At 43.2% G+C, this 16,831-nt stretch overlaps 1 protein-coding gene across 2 annotated transcripts in view; it reads right to left on the bottom strand.

The window, feature by feature from the left end:
* Positions 1-7,614: 7,614 nt before the first annotated feature.
* SUCLG1 (succinate-CoA ligase GDP/ADP-forming subunit alpha) overlaps positions 7,615-16,831 on the bottom strand; it is a 42,503-nt gene continuing 33,286 nt past the window's right edge. For both annotated transcript variants that reach the window (XM_058683533.1, XM_058683535.1), the window contains exons 7-9: positions 16,024-16,175; positions 9,681-9,869; positions 7,615-7,859 (exon numbers count right to left, since the gene is read on the bottom strand). In XM_058683533.1, the coding sequence (XP_058539516.1) occupies positions 7,833-7,859; positions 9,681-9,869; positions 16,024-16,175 (368 nt within the window). In that variant the 3' untranslated portion in view covers positions 7,615-7,832. The remainder of the gene's footprint in view (positions 7,860-9,680; positions 9,870-16,023; positions 16,176-16,831) is intronic.

The following is a 16,831-nucleotide window of genomic DNA, read 5'->3' as shown; positions in this document are numbered from 1 at the left end:
TAAGGCATGCAGGCTTAGAAAGGGCTATATGTTTTTGATGGTGGAAAAACAAAGATATATTTTGTGACACATGAAATTTCTATGAAGTTCAAATTTCAGAGTCAACAAATAAGGTGGTTGGTGCTCCTTCATGCAGTATCATCTCTGACTTTCTCAACTGCAACAGCAGAGTTGGGGAGTCACGACAGAAACTGTTGTTGGCAAAGCCTAAAATATTTACTGTGTGGTTCATTATAGAAAAACATTGCCTCCCCCTGGCTTATCTGAGGAGAAATCACTTGAAAAGATCCAGGCACAGGGGGACCATTGGGACACAGGTCATGGTGAGTCTTACTAGGCTATGGACCTCCAACTCCACTGTCTTAACAATAAGGATTCATTGAAGGTTGTTAAGCAAGAACAGAGAAGCAGGTGTGAAGATAAAGACAGACGAGAGATTTGAGTCAGGAAACAATTATGAGCACTTAGTTGAAGTGTGATGTGATCAAGACTTGACTGGTTACCTTTACTATTCTCCTGAGGACAGTTCACATGCTCTCCTTGTTCTTCAAGGCTCCAATGAATCTCCTCCACCCTTTCACTTTCAGCTGATGATCTTGTCTATATTCCATTAAGAGGTATTTGTTTTTAACTTTTTTTAATGTTTATTCTTTCTTCCTTCCTTTCTTTTTCTTTCTTTCTTTCTCTCTTCTTTCTTTCTTTCTTTCTTTCTTTCTTTCTTTCTTTCTTTCTTTCTTTCTTTCTTCTTTAATGTTATTTATTCTTGAGAGAGAGAGAGAGAGAGAGAGAGAGAGAAAGAGAGAACAGGGGAGTGGCAGAGAGAGAGGGAGACATAGAATCTGAAGCAGGCTCCAGGCTCTGAGCTGTCAGCACAGAGCTGTACACAGGGCCCAAACTCATGAACCGTGAGATCATGACCTGAGCCAAAGTCGGACACTTAACCAACTGAGCCACCCAGGTGCCCCACATTGAGAGTTTTCTAAAAAGAAGAAGAAACAAACCAACTCTGGTGTCCTCCCACTAGGCACCCAATAAACCCTGAATTTTGTCTCCCTCCAGCTACATGGAAAAAAATATGCCTGATCCCGTCCCTGGAGGGCCTCCCTGGAGCTTTCAGAATAAAATGCAAATTCAGACTTTAGCATTCTCTGTGTATTCCCAAGTCCCGCCCCTGGAAGGAGCAGGAGGCCTGAATGACCAGGCAAACAGCTTTGGGAGGTCTCAGGGATTGCATGCTGTCCCACTGCCCCCAAAAGATATCTGCATCCTAATTCCAGAAAAAAAGGTCTTTGCTTTATGTAATTAATGAAGGCTTTTGAGATGAAGAGATTATCCTGGATTACCAGGGGAGCCCTAAATCCAGCGAGAAGTGTCTTTATAGGAGAGACATGGGGAGATGCAAGAGAAGAGGAGAAGGTAACATAGAAATGGAGGCAGAGACTGGAGTGAGATAGCTACAAGCCAAGGAACCCCAAAGAATACCAACAGCTGCCAGACACTGCTGATTGTCCCCCAGAGCCTCTAGAGGGAGTACAGACCTGTTGACATCTTGATTTTGGACTCTGGGATCCAGAACCATGAGAGAATAGATTCCTCTTGTTTAATCGCCCAGTTGATGGTAATTTGTTGTGGCAGTCCTAGGAACTAGCAGAGGGCTATTTATTTTTCTTACTCCTGATGACTTTTTTTTTTAATGTTTATTTTTTATTGTTGACAGAGAGAGAGCATGAGCCAGGGAGATGCAGAGAGGGGGAAGGGAAACAGAGGATCCAAAGCAGACTCTGAGCTGACAGCAAAGAACCTGATGAGAGAGTGAAACTCATGAACCATGAGTTTATGATCTGAGCTGAAGTTGGTCACTTGACTGAGCCACCCAGGTGCCCCATCTCTGATGACTGTTTTGTTCCCACTTAAAAAATTCTAAATCTTAATACTAATTTAAATCACAAATTGCTTCAGAATTCCAGATTTCCAATTCCAAGTAATGACCAATAATATCCACCCAGCAGTCAGGCTTCTCACCATTTTCCCAGTCACCATCCCCACCCCCACTCCCCACCTCCGCCCAGTGGGCAGGAAGTCAGGCACTAGGGACAGGGCACTGTGGTTTCTTTCCTCCCCCTCACCCTTTTCCACCCTTGCCAGCTGCTATTTCTCACCCTTCTGGGCTCAGAGTAGGATAGCAGGAAAGTTCTGCGCTGACCAACACTATCATTAACTGGCTCTGCCCTGTTTAGTCTTGGATGGTGTTTGTAGATGACTCTTTCTCCCCCCGTGGTTCTTCCTTGGGTTCATTATCTCCTCATTCCCACCCCATCCCTAGAAACCTGTCACCTGCATCTCTCACACTCTTCTCTGGATCACTGCTTATTCCTTCTCCGGCTGTTAGGGATCACCAAAGACCAACCAGATCACATTGTAGAGGCCTCTGTACCTGCAGTGTCAAAATTAAAGTTCTTGCATATCGAGACATCATTAATTCAGCCCCTGAAAATGCTTTCCTTCCCATATCAGAATACTAATGACCAAAAAAGTTTTAAAAGATAGAACTTTATTTGAATAAAAGCCATCAGCGCTGACCTTCACTTCGTCAGCTCAACTTTCCCTTGGATCACAGCATACCTTACCCAGCTTTTGATCTTGAGCAATTTCGAATCTCGATTCTAGATCTGACAGGGCTGACACTGGACACCCAGTCCCACAGAACTTCGATGGAATTCTTGATAAAGTGAAATTGATAAGGAATTGCTGTTCCTTTTCCAGCGGCTTATCCTAAAGCTGCCCAGTCCACCTTGAATCATCCACCCCAATTGTCAGTGGTCAGCTCATTAGCAAGAAGAGTCTAGCTCTGTGACCCTGGAACCAAAAACCAGGTTCTCACTCCTGCTCGGTTCTCCAGCTTTACTCCATCTGATGGCCACGGAGCACTGTCCAGCCCTACCCCCTGCCATGGTGAGCCTAACCCACTTCTGGCATATATAAAACTTAAGGGGCACCTGGGTGGCTCAGTTGGTTAAGCATCCGACTCTTGACTTCTGCTTAGGTCATGATCTCTCAGTTCGTGAGTTCGAGCCCCACAGCAGGCTCTGCACTGACAGTGCGCAGGGCCTGCTTGGGATTCTGTCTCCCTCTCTCTGCCCCTCCCGTGCTTGCTCTCTATCTCTCTCAGAATAAATAAAAATGAACTTTGGGGAAAAAAGGAAAAAGAAAAGAATATATAAAACTCAAGGAAGGTAGGCCACAGTCATATTCACACTACTTAAATAACTATTTCTGTATGTTCAAATTCCCTGAACATGCTGTCTATTCTAAGCACCTCCTGTTCTCCCCTAACTGTTTTGTGATGGCCGGCTCTGGTGCCCTCCTCATGCCCTTCTAGTGAGGCACAGGCCAGGAGTCAGGAGGGGCACCAGTTTCAAATTTCAAATGTCAGTCTTGCCACCAACTTGGTTGCAATGTTAGGCCTAACCTCCGAATCAGCTCTCCCACCTGCAAAATGAGGCTAGGTCAATATTTGTCAGATCTTTTCTGTTATGGTGACTCTGTGTCATCCAGGTGTCAAGGGACAATGACAAACTGTCTGCAACTCATGTAAAGAGAATTCTTCCCTGGCCAGTCCCACTTGCCTATGAGCCTCAGGTACAAGTCCTGGCCTGCCTGCTGTTCTCTAGGCCAAATGCCCCATGCCAGGTGTCTTCCAGAGAACAGCCCGGGACCAAGGAATTCACAACTGCACAGTTGCTCCAGATTCTGGGAGACTACAGAGCCTGAGTCCTGGACTCTCTGAAAACATTGCATTGACCCAGCTTCCTGACCTCTCCCCTCCTGGGTTTCAGGCCCTTCACCTCCTGGGCCCCAAGATGCCCTTCTGCAGCAACCTCACTTCTTAGAACATCCTAAAGCCAGCCTCACTTGTCTCATGGGACACTCACAAAACCTAAGGTCCTTTTATCTTTCAACAGCTCAGAGAGCACGCAATTAACTATTTATTTCCCCTGGAGAATACTATTTAGTATAGAGTAAAATGCAAAACTCCACTAAAGATTTCCCTGGGGACATCAGGTGTTGCCCCAAATGTGCCCATGCTGGTCTGCCACAGTACCTGGTATCTAGTTCCACCCCAGTTTCTTCCCCAAAGGGACTTGCTGCTGCCCTGGCGAGGGTATTGTCCAAGTGTGAAGTCAGGTGGGTAAAATTGTGATTTTTCCATGTGCCCTTCAGGATCCTTTCTCCACCCTTCTCTGCCCTGTGGAGCCCTGCTGTGTGCACCGCACCCCCGCCCCGCCCCGCCCCGCCCCAGAAGCTGTACTATGCATGGCATCACCTGGACTTGCCCACCTCTGCCTTCCAGGTGGGTCCAGCCAGTCCTTGCACTGGCAGGGGATCAGAGGACAGGAGGGGTGTGAGATCAAGGCATCCGTTCCCCTCACCTCTACCATGTCAGATCTTGACTCAGGCAGTGGTTGGGATCCTCTCCTCAGGGCCACAGCACCTGCCAGGACCCTCTCACACAGCTCCTGGTCTCACCTTGGGAAAACAGCTTCCTCTCCTTGCTTGTTCAGGCATAAAGGTGGTAATGGCTTCTCACTCTTCCAGATCCCGGGTGCTTCACTTTAGAGTGTGCCATCTGCCAGTCACCTACCAGGGACAACCCAGGGTGCGGAGTGCTAAAAGCCAAAGAGATATCAAAGCCAAAATCCACTGAGGGGAACCAAAGTTCAAATACATGAGAGAACAGGTTCTAATGCCCAGTCCAGGAACAAACCCAGGAACCAAGGTAGGAAATGAAGGGCCAGAAGGTCACAACCCAGAGAAGACAGGACCAAATGAACCAGCCAGGTCAGAAACAAGCAAAAGGGCTTCCATGGGGCTTCCCAATGCTCATCTTTGTAGCCAGCAGGTATGAGCTGCTCGAATAGGATAGAATGACTTCAAGGAGGAAGGGCGCAATGAACTCTGTAATTTCCACGTAAAGTTCCCTTTCCAAGAGCTTAACATTAAAATACAAATGCCTCAGGGAAGAATTTAAGTTTAGGGCTCTAACATGGCACCCAGGGGATGCGGGATATATATTTCCGGGCAGACTCCATAGCATTCATTGGATTCAACGAGGAATCCGGGGTCATAAACGGTCATCATTTCCAGTTAACTTTATCATCCATTTACCTCTCAGCTTTCTCTTGGAAAAAAAAACAAAAAAAGTAGTCCCATCTGCTTTCTGTTATATCAGTACTGATTTCCACTATTTTCCAAATTCCCCACAAGGCCTTGCTCCCTCACCTCCCTACTTCCAGCCTAGGCCTTGCAATTCAAATATATAACATTTAAGATGAATGCCACTTTGAAAAAAGAGGCAAAGCCTGGTAAATCCTCATACTCCACAGAAAATGTTTCTGTTCCTCTCAAAAGTACAGTTTGGGATCATAAAGCCCTCCTTGGTGTCCCCTTCTATGTCATAGTTGGCATTTGCTCTCCACAGTTTCCAAAGGAAATCTGGCACCAAATTCTCACAAAGATGTGTGAAATGAAGGACTGTTTCATGGGATGATCATAGAGATGCTACTCTGAACTCTGAATAGGAGGATTCAGCATCAAAAAGACCTCCAGTTCATAGCCATGCCCTCTAGAAGGCAGGCTGTACCGTTCTTGGCGTAGCTGGTAGGTTCGAGCTCCATCTCGGTGTCTGACCTCCAGATGGCATAGCAATGCTCAGAGATTGGACGGCCCAGGCCTTTTCTTCCCTCTCCCTAGATGCTCTAATCATGCCTGTGGCTTCTGTGACTCGTGCACAGAGACAAACCGGGGTGCCCAGACTTCCATTTGCCGTGGCTTCCTTGGCATTGTCACAGGGAGGAAAGCTCAAGTTCAACACTCCATCTTGAGTTTCCTCCTTTTCTATCAAGCCAGGGCCCAAGCTGTCTCGCTGCTCAAGCTGGAAACTGATGCACTGTCTCACCTCTCATCCTTACCCCCTAAGTCCGATGACTTACCGGGTACAGTCCAGTTCATTCCTGACAGATCTCTCCAACCTGAACAGCCACCCTCCTCTCCCTCTCCTGCCACCATTCTGGTCCAAGAAACCATCATCCCTCAGCGGCATTAATGCAATAAACTGCTGATTGCTCTCCTGCATCTATGACAAGGAAAAATAGGATAAAATAGAGGGAAAGATTAGGACCTGAGGTCCCTGGCAGGGGGGAAAACACATATTTTGGAACAATGCTGGGAGGATTTGACCACAGCAAACCCCCTCAGGTGTAAGTTTCCTCTTAAGAATGTTAACAGATACCACCTACTCCCCCTCAGGTTCCCCTCAGGAATTTGACAATCAAGATACCTAAAATAAGCAAACCACGAAACTTATGTTATATGAGGGACGGTATGAGTATGACCATAGTCTGACTCCTCACACGATGGAATCGAGTCAATCAGGAATAGACAACCCAGCACCTAGAGTTGTCCAGCCAATGAGGGCAGAACCTGAGAAGGAACAAGGGAGAAGGGGAGGGGGTGCTAACCAGAACCTTATAAAACAAGGACCCTTGCCTAGAGTCTGCGGGCATTCACTTTCGAATGCCCTCTCTCTCTAAAGAGAGCTTCCATACTGTTCTTACTTTCTAATCTTATACTCTGAAAACCTTTGCCCACTGTTCATTTTATTTTGTGTCCATCTCTTCATTATTCGAAGTGGCAAGACAATGAACCCTGGGTATTGAGATTTAAAAAAAAAAATCCTGCTCTTTGTGCCCTCAGCAGCCTGGGCACAGTCATGGGAGTGCCAGAAGCACCTCTGTCTCCCCAGCACCCCCAAAATCTTCTCCAGCTCCTCCCAGGGCTCACTGCCCCCAAAGACCAGTGTCCCTTCGCCTCCTCAAGGTGAGCTCTTCCCCTCTCCCGGGCGCTAGGACTGCTGCGTGGCTGGTACCTTCTCAGCCTCCAGGTCCCAACTCTTAGCCCCTCCGCAGGAAGGCCTCCCCACACACAGTCTTTCTTCAGGGGCTCCTCCCTAATATTATTTTTGCAGCTCTTGTTTTCCTTCAGGGCAGTTACACAATTTGAGAATATCCACTGGAATTGCTCCTTGTTAACAAGCTCCCCTTTAAACAAAAGTATAGGATGGCTACCCACTGTCCTGGTTCCTTGCAGCAGATGTCTTAATTCGCAAGCAAAGGGAAGTAGGCTCTGGATGGGGAAGGGGAGAGCCCTCTGCAGAACCACAGGAAAACACAGCATTATTGAAGACCTTCCACCTCTCAAGCGAAACAAAGATGATGATGATGATGATGATGATGATGATGATGATGATAATGGCACTGACAACAAGTTGCCTTTTTATATGCTCTAGTTCTCAAAACTATCCTGAAAGATAGTAGTACTATATATATACATGAGAAAACTAGGATTCAAAAGAGAACTAAAGTTACTCTGGGTCTAAGATAATTAGACAAATGCCATACTGAAATTTTTACAGCCTCATTCTCTCAAAAGTTGGTTACAGTGTTCTCCACAGAGTCCGTTAAAACACACACAATATCCCCCCCCAACACACACACCTCCCCTTCTCTCACCCTCCCCACCCACCTCATCGGAACAATAAAAAGCTTCAAAACCATATTCAAATCAAATGGTAGCTTTATTGGCTGTCTGCTATACGATGCGATGGAGACCTCTCAATCTAGGATGTTCTGAACCTTGCTCTGGCTTTCTGCTGTACAGCCAGACCAGCGATAGGCACACAGGTTGACAATCGGGACAACAGACGCAAACAGCCACGGGTTCATATTTCCATAATGATTCATTCCATAGGTTTAGGCAACTTCTTGGTTCTCCTTTCATAGCATCTTCCTCTTTTCAAACTCCTTCAGAAACAGAGAGACACGGAAGAGAGAAGGGATAAAAAGATTTAAGATTCAAATCACATTCATGGTCAAAGTGATTCTGAAACCTCTTATCTTTAGAATCCTTTGAACAACCAAAAATTACAGAAGTGAAATGTAGCAGGATGAAGGTGCTTGAACACAACGTAACAGCTTTCAAATTAGGCTGTGTCCGCTTGAATTTCACTAAACTAGATGCAGACGCTCAACTTTATGTCTCCCAAACACAGAGGCTGAGCAGCTTTGAACTGTACTTATTTTTCTACTGCAGTATTATTATTAAGAGTTGACAAACTCAACTACTTATGCAAACCTTTAATGCCATACATGAACCACACTGGCCTTTTTAATAAGGCAATGGAAACAGGTTTGCTTCGTTTCTCTGAGAAAGAGACTAAATGCAGATTCAGTTAAGGTTTGAACAGAATGTCAAGTGCACCTCAGAAATATCTGAAAAGGAAACAATACAGAAAATCACATTCCTCTAGACTGTAATAATTAGAGTAAAACCAATGTGTAGTTGCCTGTTGCCACCTACTGGAGAAAAATGGTAATGCAAGTCTCAAAAGTGAATGTAAGCATTTGCTTTTCCCCTTTTAAATAAACTTCATCTTCACACACTCACTAACCACCTAGAACTGTAGCACACAGTGTCTTATTTCAAAAGACAGGATAACACAAAGATTCAACAAAACAAGGAGTCCATTTAATTACCCCTAAGACAAGGGCAGAAAACACTGAGACAAAACATGGTTCCCTCCTGGGAATACTATTGCTGCCTGTTCTCAACACGTTTAAAATGTTTGGTTTTTGCTTTGCTTTTTTGTCCAGGCTATAACCATCATAAAAATAAAGAGAAAGAGAGCCTTAAATGATCACTTAAAGAGGCTAAAACTCATTGCAAAGAGATTATGGAAGATAACAAATCATTTAGAACATCTGAAACCAAGATGCTATTTAAAACGATAAAGCAAAGCATATGGTTAAGAGGTACTCCTCCAACCTGCAAACAATGGCATCCCAACACAGCCAGGGCCAGATGCTCAAGATCTGGAAACCCCCACCTCGTTTTTTTTTTTGTTTTTTTTTTTAATTTTTTTCAACGTTTTTTATTTTTATTTTTGGGACAGAGAGAGACATAGCATGAACGGGGGAGGGCCAGAGAGAGAGGGAGACACAGAATCGGAAACAGGCTCCAGGCTCTGAGCCATCAGCCCAGAGCCTGACGCGGGGCTCGAACTCACGGACCGCGAGATCGTGACCTGGCTGAAGTCGGACGCTTAACCGACTGCGCCACCCAGGCGCCCCCACCTCGTCTTTTGATCTCCCTTCCCTGCTCCCCATCAACTCCCTCTTCATCCAGTTTTCGTATCTTGTCACTAAGCCTTCAACCCCTCTCCCTAGAAACAGAAACCTATGAGATCAGGGTAGCCATATCCCAAAGGCCCTCAATGAAAAAAAAGAAATGCAAGGCAATGGCCTGTACTACCCCCAAATGGAATTCATGGCACTTATGGAATCTGAAATACTTTCTTATATATCATAGTTTGCCCCTCACAAAAGAACAAATTGCAATGTTTAAAGAAGTTAAATGTTTTAAAATCAGAATGTCTTTCCCGGTCATGCCTAATTAGGACACTGGGGCCTTAACAGAGCCGTTGGTGCCTGCTGAGTTGTACACCAGAAATTAAGCAACAGATAAGACCCAGGGGAAAGGGCCACAGTTTCTGGGCACCCAGTGAGTGTGGCCGCGTGCTAGAAGTCCTGTAACTTCAGAGACCTCAGGTCACTGTCATGGCTCACCTTGTAGATGGTGGTTCCCAGCTGCGCAGGAGACATGCTGACCACAACTCCCGCACTCTGAAGGGCAGAGATCTTCTCTTTGGCTCCACCTTTTCCTCCAGCAATAATCGCCCCTGCATGACCCATTCTCCTGCCAGGAGGAGCAGTTAAACCAGCAATGAAGGACACCACAGGCTTGGCCTTGGGACCCTGGAAAGTGATATTTTAAACACTGTAATGAAGAAGTTGACCAAAACTGGACTTCAAATTCCTGAGTCTGAAAGTAAATGGCAAATGGCTTGGGCAGGGCCCAGCCATCCTCACTAAGAGAAGCAGCACAAACATTAAGCTGTAATTGCAGCCCCTGCATTCTCCTCTGAGATGGCATGACTTTTCACACAATCTCAGGAAGAGAATCCTGAGTAAATGTTTTGTCTGTTTAGGTATTAAACTTTAACTTGGCTGTCCACAAGCTATTTTACAAATACATATAAGATTCTTTCATTTGAAAAATAAAAGTACACTAAAAAAAAAAATAGAAGTTATGCAATTTGTGATAATGAATTAAGACACTAGCTCAGGTTGTTTTATTTCAACCTGATTTTGTACCTTAATTCATTATTAGTTTACCCATAATAAGTTTGCTAGAAAAAAAAAAAAGATGAAGTGGAAGGTAGATTGGAAAAGATGCAGGACGAGAAGTCACCAGACTCAATTTCCTATTGACTAAAGCTGGTTGACTGTGGACAAGACACATCAGCTCTGTAAACCTCTGATTCCTCATCTATGAAATGAAACAGCTAAACGAGAATGCCGGCCAAGGGCCCTTTGTCCTCTGCAGTTCTACGAAGTCTAAGGAAGATCAGGACTAGTTTTATTTAATAAAAATTCATTCTACTATGCAACCTCTAGATACATAAAGAACACCATACTAGATTCTGAGGTTAAAAATAAAAATCTACACAGGAATTCTCTTGACTTATAATACAGTTAAAGAAATAACATAAAATATTATCAATCAGTTAAGAGATACCAAAAAAAATTTTTTTAATATATGGTAAAATTTCACAGTGAATGAAAATATCCTGTTCATAATAAGAGTCCAGATGCATTAAGGTAGCCAGACAGGCCTGTAAAAGGCTGAACCTGAACTCAGTGGAATCTGAGTGCCTTCCTTCAGGCACGATCACCTTCCCCCAGGCCAGGAGTTCGCAAATCATTTGGTCTTAGAACCACTTACACTCACAAAAATTGACAATCCCAAAAAACTTTTGTTTATGTAAAATTATATCTGATATTTCCTGTATTTCAAATTAAAACTAAGAAATTACATAAATATCATTTAAAAATAAAAACTTACAGACTTCAAGCTGTATTACAAAGCTGTAATCGTCAAAACAGTATGGTACTGGCACAAAAACAGACACTCAGATCAATGGAACAGAATAGAGAACCCAGAAATGAACCCACAAACATATGGCCAACTGATCTTTGACAAAGCAGGAAAGAATATCCAATGGAATAAAGACAGCCTCTTCAGCAAATGATGCAGGGAAAACTGGACAGCGACATGCAGAAAAATGAACCTGGAACACTTTCTTACACCATACACAAAAATAAACTCATAATGGATGAAAGACCTCAATGTAAGACAGGAAGCCATCAAAATCCTTGAGGAGAAAGCAGGCAACAACCTCTTTGATCTTGGCCGCAGCAACTTCTTACTCAACACGTCTCCAGAGGCAAGGGAAACAAAAGCAAAAATGAACTATTGGGACCTCATCAAAATAAAAAGCTTCTGCACAGCGAAGGAAACAATCAGCAAAACCAAAAGGCAACCAATGGAATGGGAGAAGATATTTGCAAACGACATATCAGATAAAGGGTTAGTATCCAAAATCTATAAAGAACTTATCAAACTCAACACCCAAAAATCAAATAATCCAGTGAAGAAATGGGCAAAAGACATGAATAGACACTTCTCCAGAGAAGACATCCAGGTGGCCAACCGACACATGAAAAAATGCTCAACATCACTCATCATCAGGGAAATACAAATCAAAACCACAATGAGATACCACCTCACACCTGTCAATGTAGAATGGCTAACATTAACAACTCAGGCAACAACAGATGTTGGCGAGTATGTGGAGAAAGAGGATCCCTTTTGCACTGCTGGGGGAATGCAAGCTGGTGCAGCCACTCTGGAAAACAGTATAAAGGTTCCCCCAAAAATTAAAAATAGAACTACCCTATGACCCAGCAATTGTACTACTAGGTATTTATCCAAGGGATACAAGTATGCTGTTTTGAAGGGGCACCTGCACCCGATGTTTATAGCAGCACTATCAACAATAGCCAAAATATGGAAAGAGCCCAAATGTCCATTGATGGATGAATGGATAAAGAAGATGTGGTATATTTACATACAATGGAATATTACTTGGCATTCAACAGAATGAAATCTTGCCATTTGCAAGTATGTGGATGAAACTAGAGGGTATTATGCTAAGTGAAATTAGTCAGAGAAAGACAAATATCATATGACTTCACTCAAAAGGGTACTTTAAGACACAGATCAGATGAACACAAGGGAAGGGAAGGGAAGCGAAGCAAAAATAATACAAAAACAGGGAGGTGGACAAACATAAGAAACTCTTAAATATGGAGAACAAACAGAGGGTTCCTGGAAGGGTTGTGGGAGGGGGGATGGGCTAAACGGGTAAGGGGCATTAAGGAATCTACTCCTGAAATCACTGTTGCACTATATGCTAACTAACTGGATGTAAATTAACAAAACAAAACAAAATAAAATAAAATAAAATAAAATAAAATAAAATAAAAATAAAAAAATAAAAATAAAAACTTGAAAACAATCTTAAAAAACATTCTCCTCAGAAGTGTGGCATTATTTTACATTTTTGCAATTCCTGAATGTCAAATTTAATAAAAGGCAAATGGATTCTGATATCTGCTTTCACATTCAATTTATCATATGTTATTTTGGCTGAAGTAAAAGAAAATCTGAGCTCACATACATACATGGTTGGAAAAGGGGAAGAATTTTAATAGCCTGTCAGATAATTGTGGATATTCTTCTTTGATATTACACAAACCTCTTCAAGTGGTAATTTCTTAAAGGTTAGTTGCAATGTTGGAATCCGAAACCATAGCAATGAACTTTCTGTCCTTTGTTACTTTAAAATCCATTGATCTGTCTTACACTTTGAATGGATCTTTTACCTATAATGACTTTGTAAGATTCATTGGTCAGATGAAAAGCATAGGCTCACTGAGTTATGTACATTTACCGGATGCTGATCTATTTCATCATTCAGTATCAACAAACCATATTCATCATTATCAATCTCATTAGAAAAGTCTTTAGTAGGAGGAAGTCATCCAGTTCACGGTGGCAGAAGTGACTTTTCCAAACTATGAATATTCACTTGAAAGCTCAAATTTTATCACTGTCAACAAATACTACAAATTGTTTTCCTTGACATGGCAGGTTCACTTTGTTCATTTTTGAGAAAAGTTCTGCCAAACACCCCAGTCCACATACCTGCGTGTCTGCCAGGCGTTCTGGAGCGTAAAACTGGTGTTCCATGAAAAAAGCAGCTAGTTCAGCTCACAACTCAACTGGAAAGCTGCTTCACCTCCCACTTCATCACAAAATACTGCCTTATGGGTGAGGATTTAACAAAATTAATAATCTCCACTGCTTCATCAAGGACATTCTTAAATGAAGTCAGTTGTGTTTTGTTTTTTAACTGTGAGTAAGAGGCAGTGAACGATTACTAGAAAGGTTGCTTCTTGTGCTAAGGTGCCAGCACGCCAGTGCCTGTGTGGTCTGACCCTGCTTACGCCGGCCTCGTCTCCCACCGCTCCTCCTGCTCTTCACCGTGCAGCAATTCCGGGCTGCTCGGCCTCTGTTCCGCTGCCGAGAATGCTCTCCCCGCTCCTTGGACACCTGGCAAACTTCTACTTAACTTCTGAGACCTGGCTCAAGTCTTCTCTTCTCCCATGAGCCTTTCCGACTATTCCTCCCACAGTCTCCACAAATGCCCTCATGGTTGATCATCTTCCATTCAGGGACCCTGCTGTGCCCTTAACAAGTCTCCACTGTTACACTAAGTACAGTGGCTGTGACTGACTTCCCATGTGTTCCCTTCCCAAACTATATATTCCCTGAATGCAGGAACTATGTTCTCACTTAGCTCTGTATGGCCAGCATCTACTATAGTACAGAATTAAAAAGAAAAGCGTCTACAGGTCAATTATTCATTCACATGTGGGCTCTGCAGTTATATGAGCATCTCATATTTGAGTGGCACTGATTTCTTTTTAAATTTTTTTTTAAGGTTTATTCATTTTTCAAAGACAAAGAGAGACAGCGTCAGCAGCAGGGGAGGGGCAGAGAGAGAGGGAGACACAGAATCGGAAGCAGGCTCCAGGCTCCGAGCTGTCAGCACAGAGCCCGACGTGGGGCTCGAACTCACGAACCATGAGATCATGACCCGAGCTGAAGTCGGACGCTTTAAGTGACTGAATCACCGAGGCACCGCTGAGTGGCACTAATTTCTACTTGATCCCTCTGTCCCCATACTCACAGAGTGAGAATACTGCACTAGAAAGAAACAAGATTTTGATGAACCTAGAATGTCAGACAAGTTTATAGTCTACCCTATAAACAAAGAAGAGTCACTTGAAATGTTTTAAGAAGAGAAAAATACAATTAAAAAGACTATAAGGAAGTATAGTCTGCAAATAGGATACAGAAATAATGAGAAATGTGAAAGTCCCAAAACAGAAAGACCAGTCAGGATGAGGTCAGTGTAGTCTGATCAGAGGCCCGGGGCTGCTGACCCTTGCCCTTAATCCCTGCAATCCAATTCCTGATCCCTCCATGGGATCATGGACACGTCAGGCAGACCTGGGGGGTGAATCCCACCCTTAGCTCATTTGTTGTACACCTACCACTGGCAAGTTATTAACCTTCCTGTGTCAGGTTCCTTACTCATAAAAGGACAAAAACATCTTACTCAGAGGGTCAAGATTAAACAACACCACTTTTACCAATAACTACTATCATTGTAATGATGATGATAATACTAAAAACAGTAATGGTGGCAGCAGATAACATGGTTCACTCTGTGCCAGGTACTGTGCTAAGTGTTTTATGTCACCTGTTCAACCTAGAGTCCTGAACACAGTAGGTCCTTAATAAAAATCAGCCCCATAAGGACTAGCCAGGAATAAGAAAACATACACGAAATGAAGTAAAATGTATATGCTTAGCTTTTCACACTAAATTCTAAGCTATTCAAGAGATTCAGAGCTGGGTCTAAATACATTCCAAAATTCACTTGAACATGGTAATAATGTCATATTAACCTCTTTCCTAAAGAGAAGTCAGTTTTTCCTTAAATTTCAAACTTTACAACTTATCTGAATTCGAGACACTCTAGTAACATTTTACCCCAAACTCCTAACAATCTATTTATTCTCTCCTTATCCACCACTTACTGGTGCCTCATGGGCCAGGGGACTGGGCTGGGCACCAACATGCCGCTCCCTGTTGTCCCTGACATAGACCAGAGTGAGAATCGGATATTAAGCATGCCTTGCAGAGGGAACAGGTGAAGGCAAGCGGGAATGAAAACAACTGGCATGTCAGATGGGACACGGAGCTGGAGAAGAGGGTTAGGGAGGTGTATAGGGACTGGAATAACATGCTAAATCCACACTTCATCTGATACGGAATGGGAAACTGTAATGGTTCAATAAAACCAGGGGGCATGAGGCTCCGGTGTCTGCGTTTCCGAAGGGCAGATAATTGGGTGGCCGTGAGCAGGATGGCCCAGGAGAGAAGGGGAGGGAGTGCTGGCTGAGGAACAGAAGTAGAGATTATCAGGAAGAAACTACAGACACGGTGCAGATGAGGTAAGATGTCAGCTGAAACCAGAGCAAAGGGAGCAATAACAGACGATGCTCTGAATCTCAGCGTATTACTGAGGCCAGATCTTGGTGATAACTGAGTGGAAACAGGTGATGAGAGGGAAGTAAAAGATGCTTTTGAGGCTTCTGCCTTGGAAACTGCATGAAGTATGATGTTTATACACACTAGTCATTCGCACTTAAGGAACAGGCACAGAAAGTAAATCCAGGGGAAAATTAAGACGAGAAGAACCAGGAGAAAAACCAAGAGGATAGAGACGGAGGATGAATGGAGGCCGTTAGCAACCTCTGCAAAAGCAAAGTTGGGAAAGTAAGATTCAACAGCAGTGCAGCAGCGACTAGCTCAGGAAGTGTCTACTATGTGCAGGGAGCTATATTTTTCCAAACCCAAACCCAAGCTTACTGAATTATGTTGTTTCAAAAATTCTGCAGCATTTTCTTCTGCGTTACCGCCAATTTCACCAATCAATATGATGCCTTCTGTGGCTGGATCATTCAGAAAGATTTCAAGGCAGTCAATAAAATCTGTGCCATTAAAAGGATCACCTCCAATGCCTGAAAAAGTTGAAGAATATCAACACCAGCAGAAAATTTAAGGACGAACCACAAAAATTAGGCTTAGAAATGTTGTTTCAACTCATTTCTTATTTTGCTTACCCCTCTCACCACTGTTTTAAAATGTATCATCACTCTTGCATTGAACATTAAAAACAATCACAAAGTGCTACATTTATTTGTTTCTAATATTACATGAATGCTAAATGGTGGTTGCCTTTTGATACTCACAAAGACTACCTTCTTTTTGTTTTAGCTCCTTTATCAAGCTTCTTCCCTCCCACAAAATTTTTCCCAAATAACTCTTTCAAGCATTTTAAGAAAATGTGTGTTTGTGCTGCAAGCTACAGAAGACAAAAGAATGTCTCTTCTCTGATTAAACCTTTTACAAATTTCTTTGCACAAAGTAACTATTAGATGAGGCACACTGCAGAGAAACTGCATACAAGTTTCAAGACACAAGTCCCAGTGAGGGATAGAGTTGGGGGTGCACTGACCCCTCTTCCCTTAGATCCAGGGTAATGACTACAGCACAAGCATTTAAAGATAGCTACTTGGATAGGATTAAAGTAAATGTTCCCAACAGATTTGCTGACACTTTAAAAATTTTTTACATTGTAAACTTACTGAAAGCAGGATTGATTTCCTACTTTTCA

This window comes from Neofelis nebulosa, chromosome 9 (assembly GCF_028018385.1).
Source record: "Neofelis nebulosa isolate mNeoNeb1 chromosome 9, mNeoNeb1.pri, whole genome shotgun sequence".
Lineage (NCBI taxonomy): Eukaryota > Metazoa > Chordata > Mammalia > Carnivora > Felidae > Neofelis > Neofelis nebulosa.
Note: the sequence above shows the minus strand (reverse complement) of the source record. Positions and strands in the feature narration are given on the sequence as shown.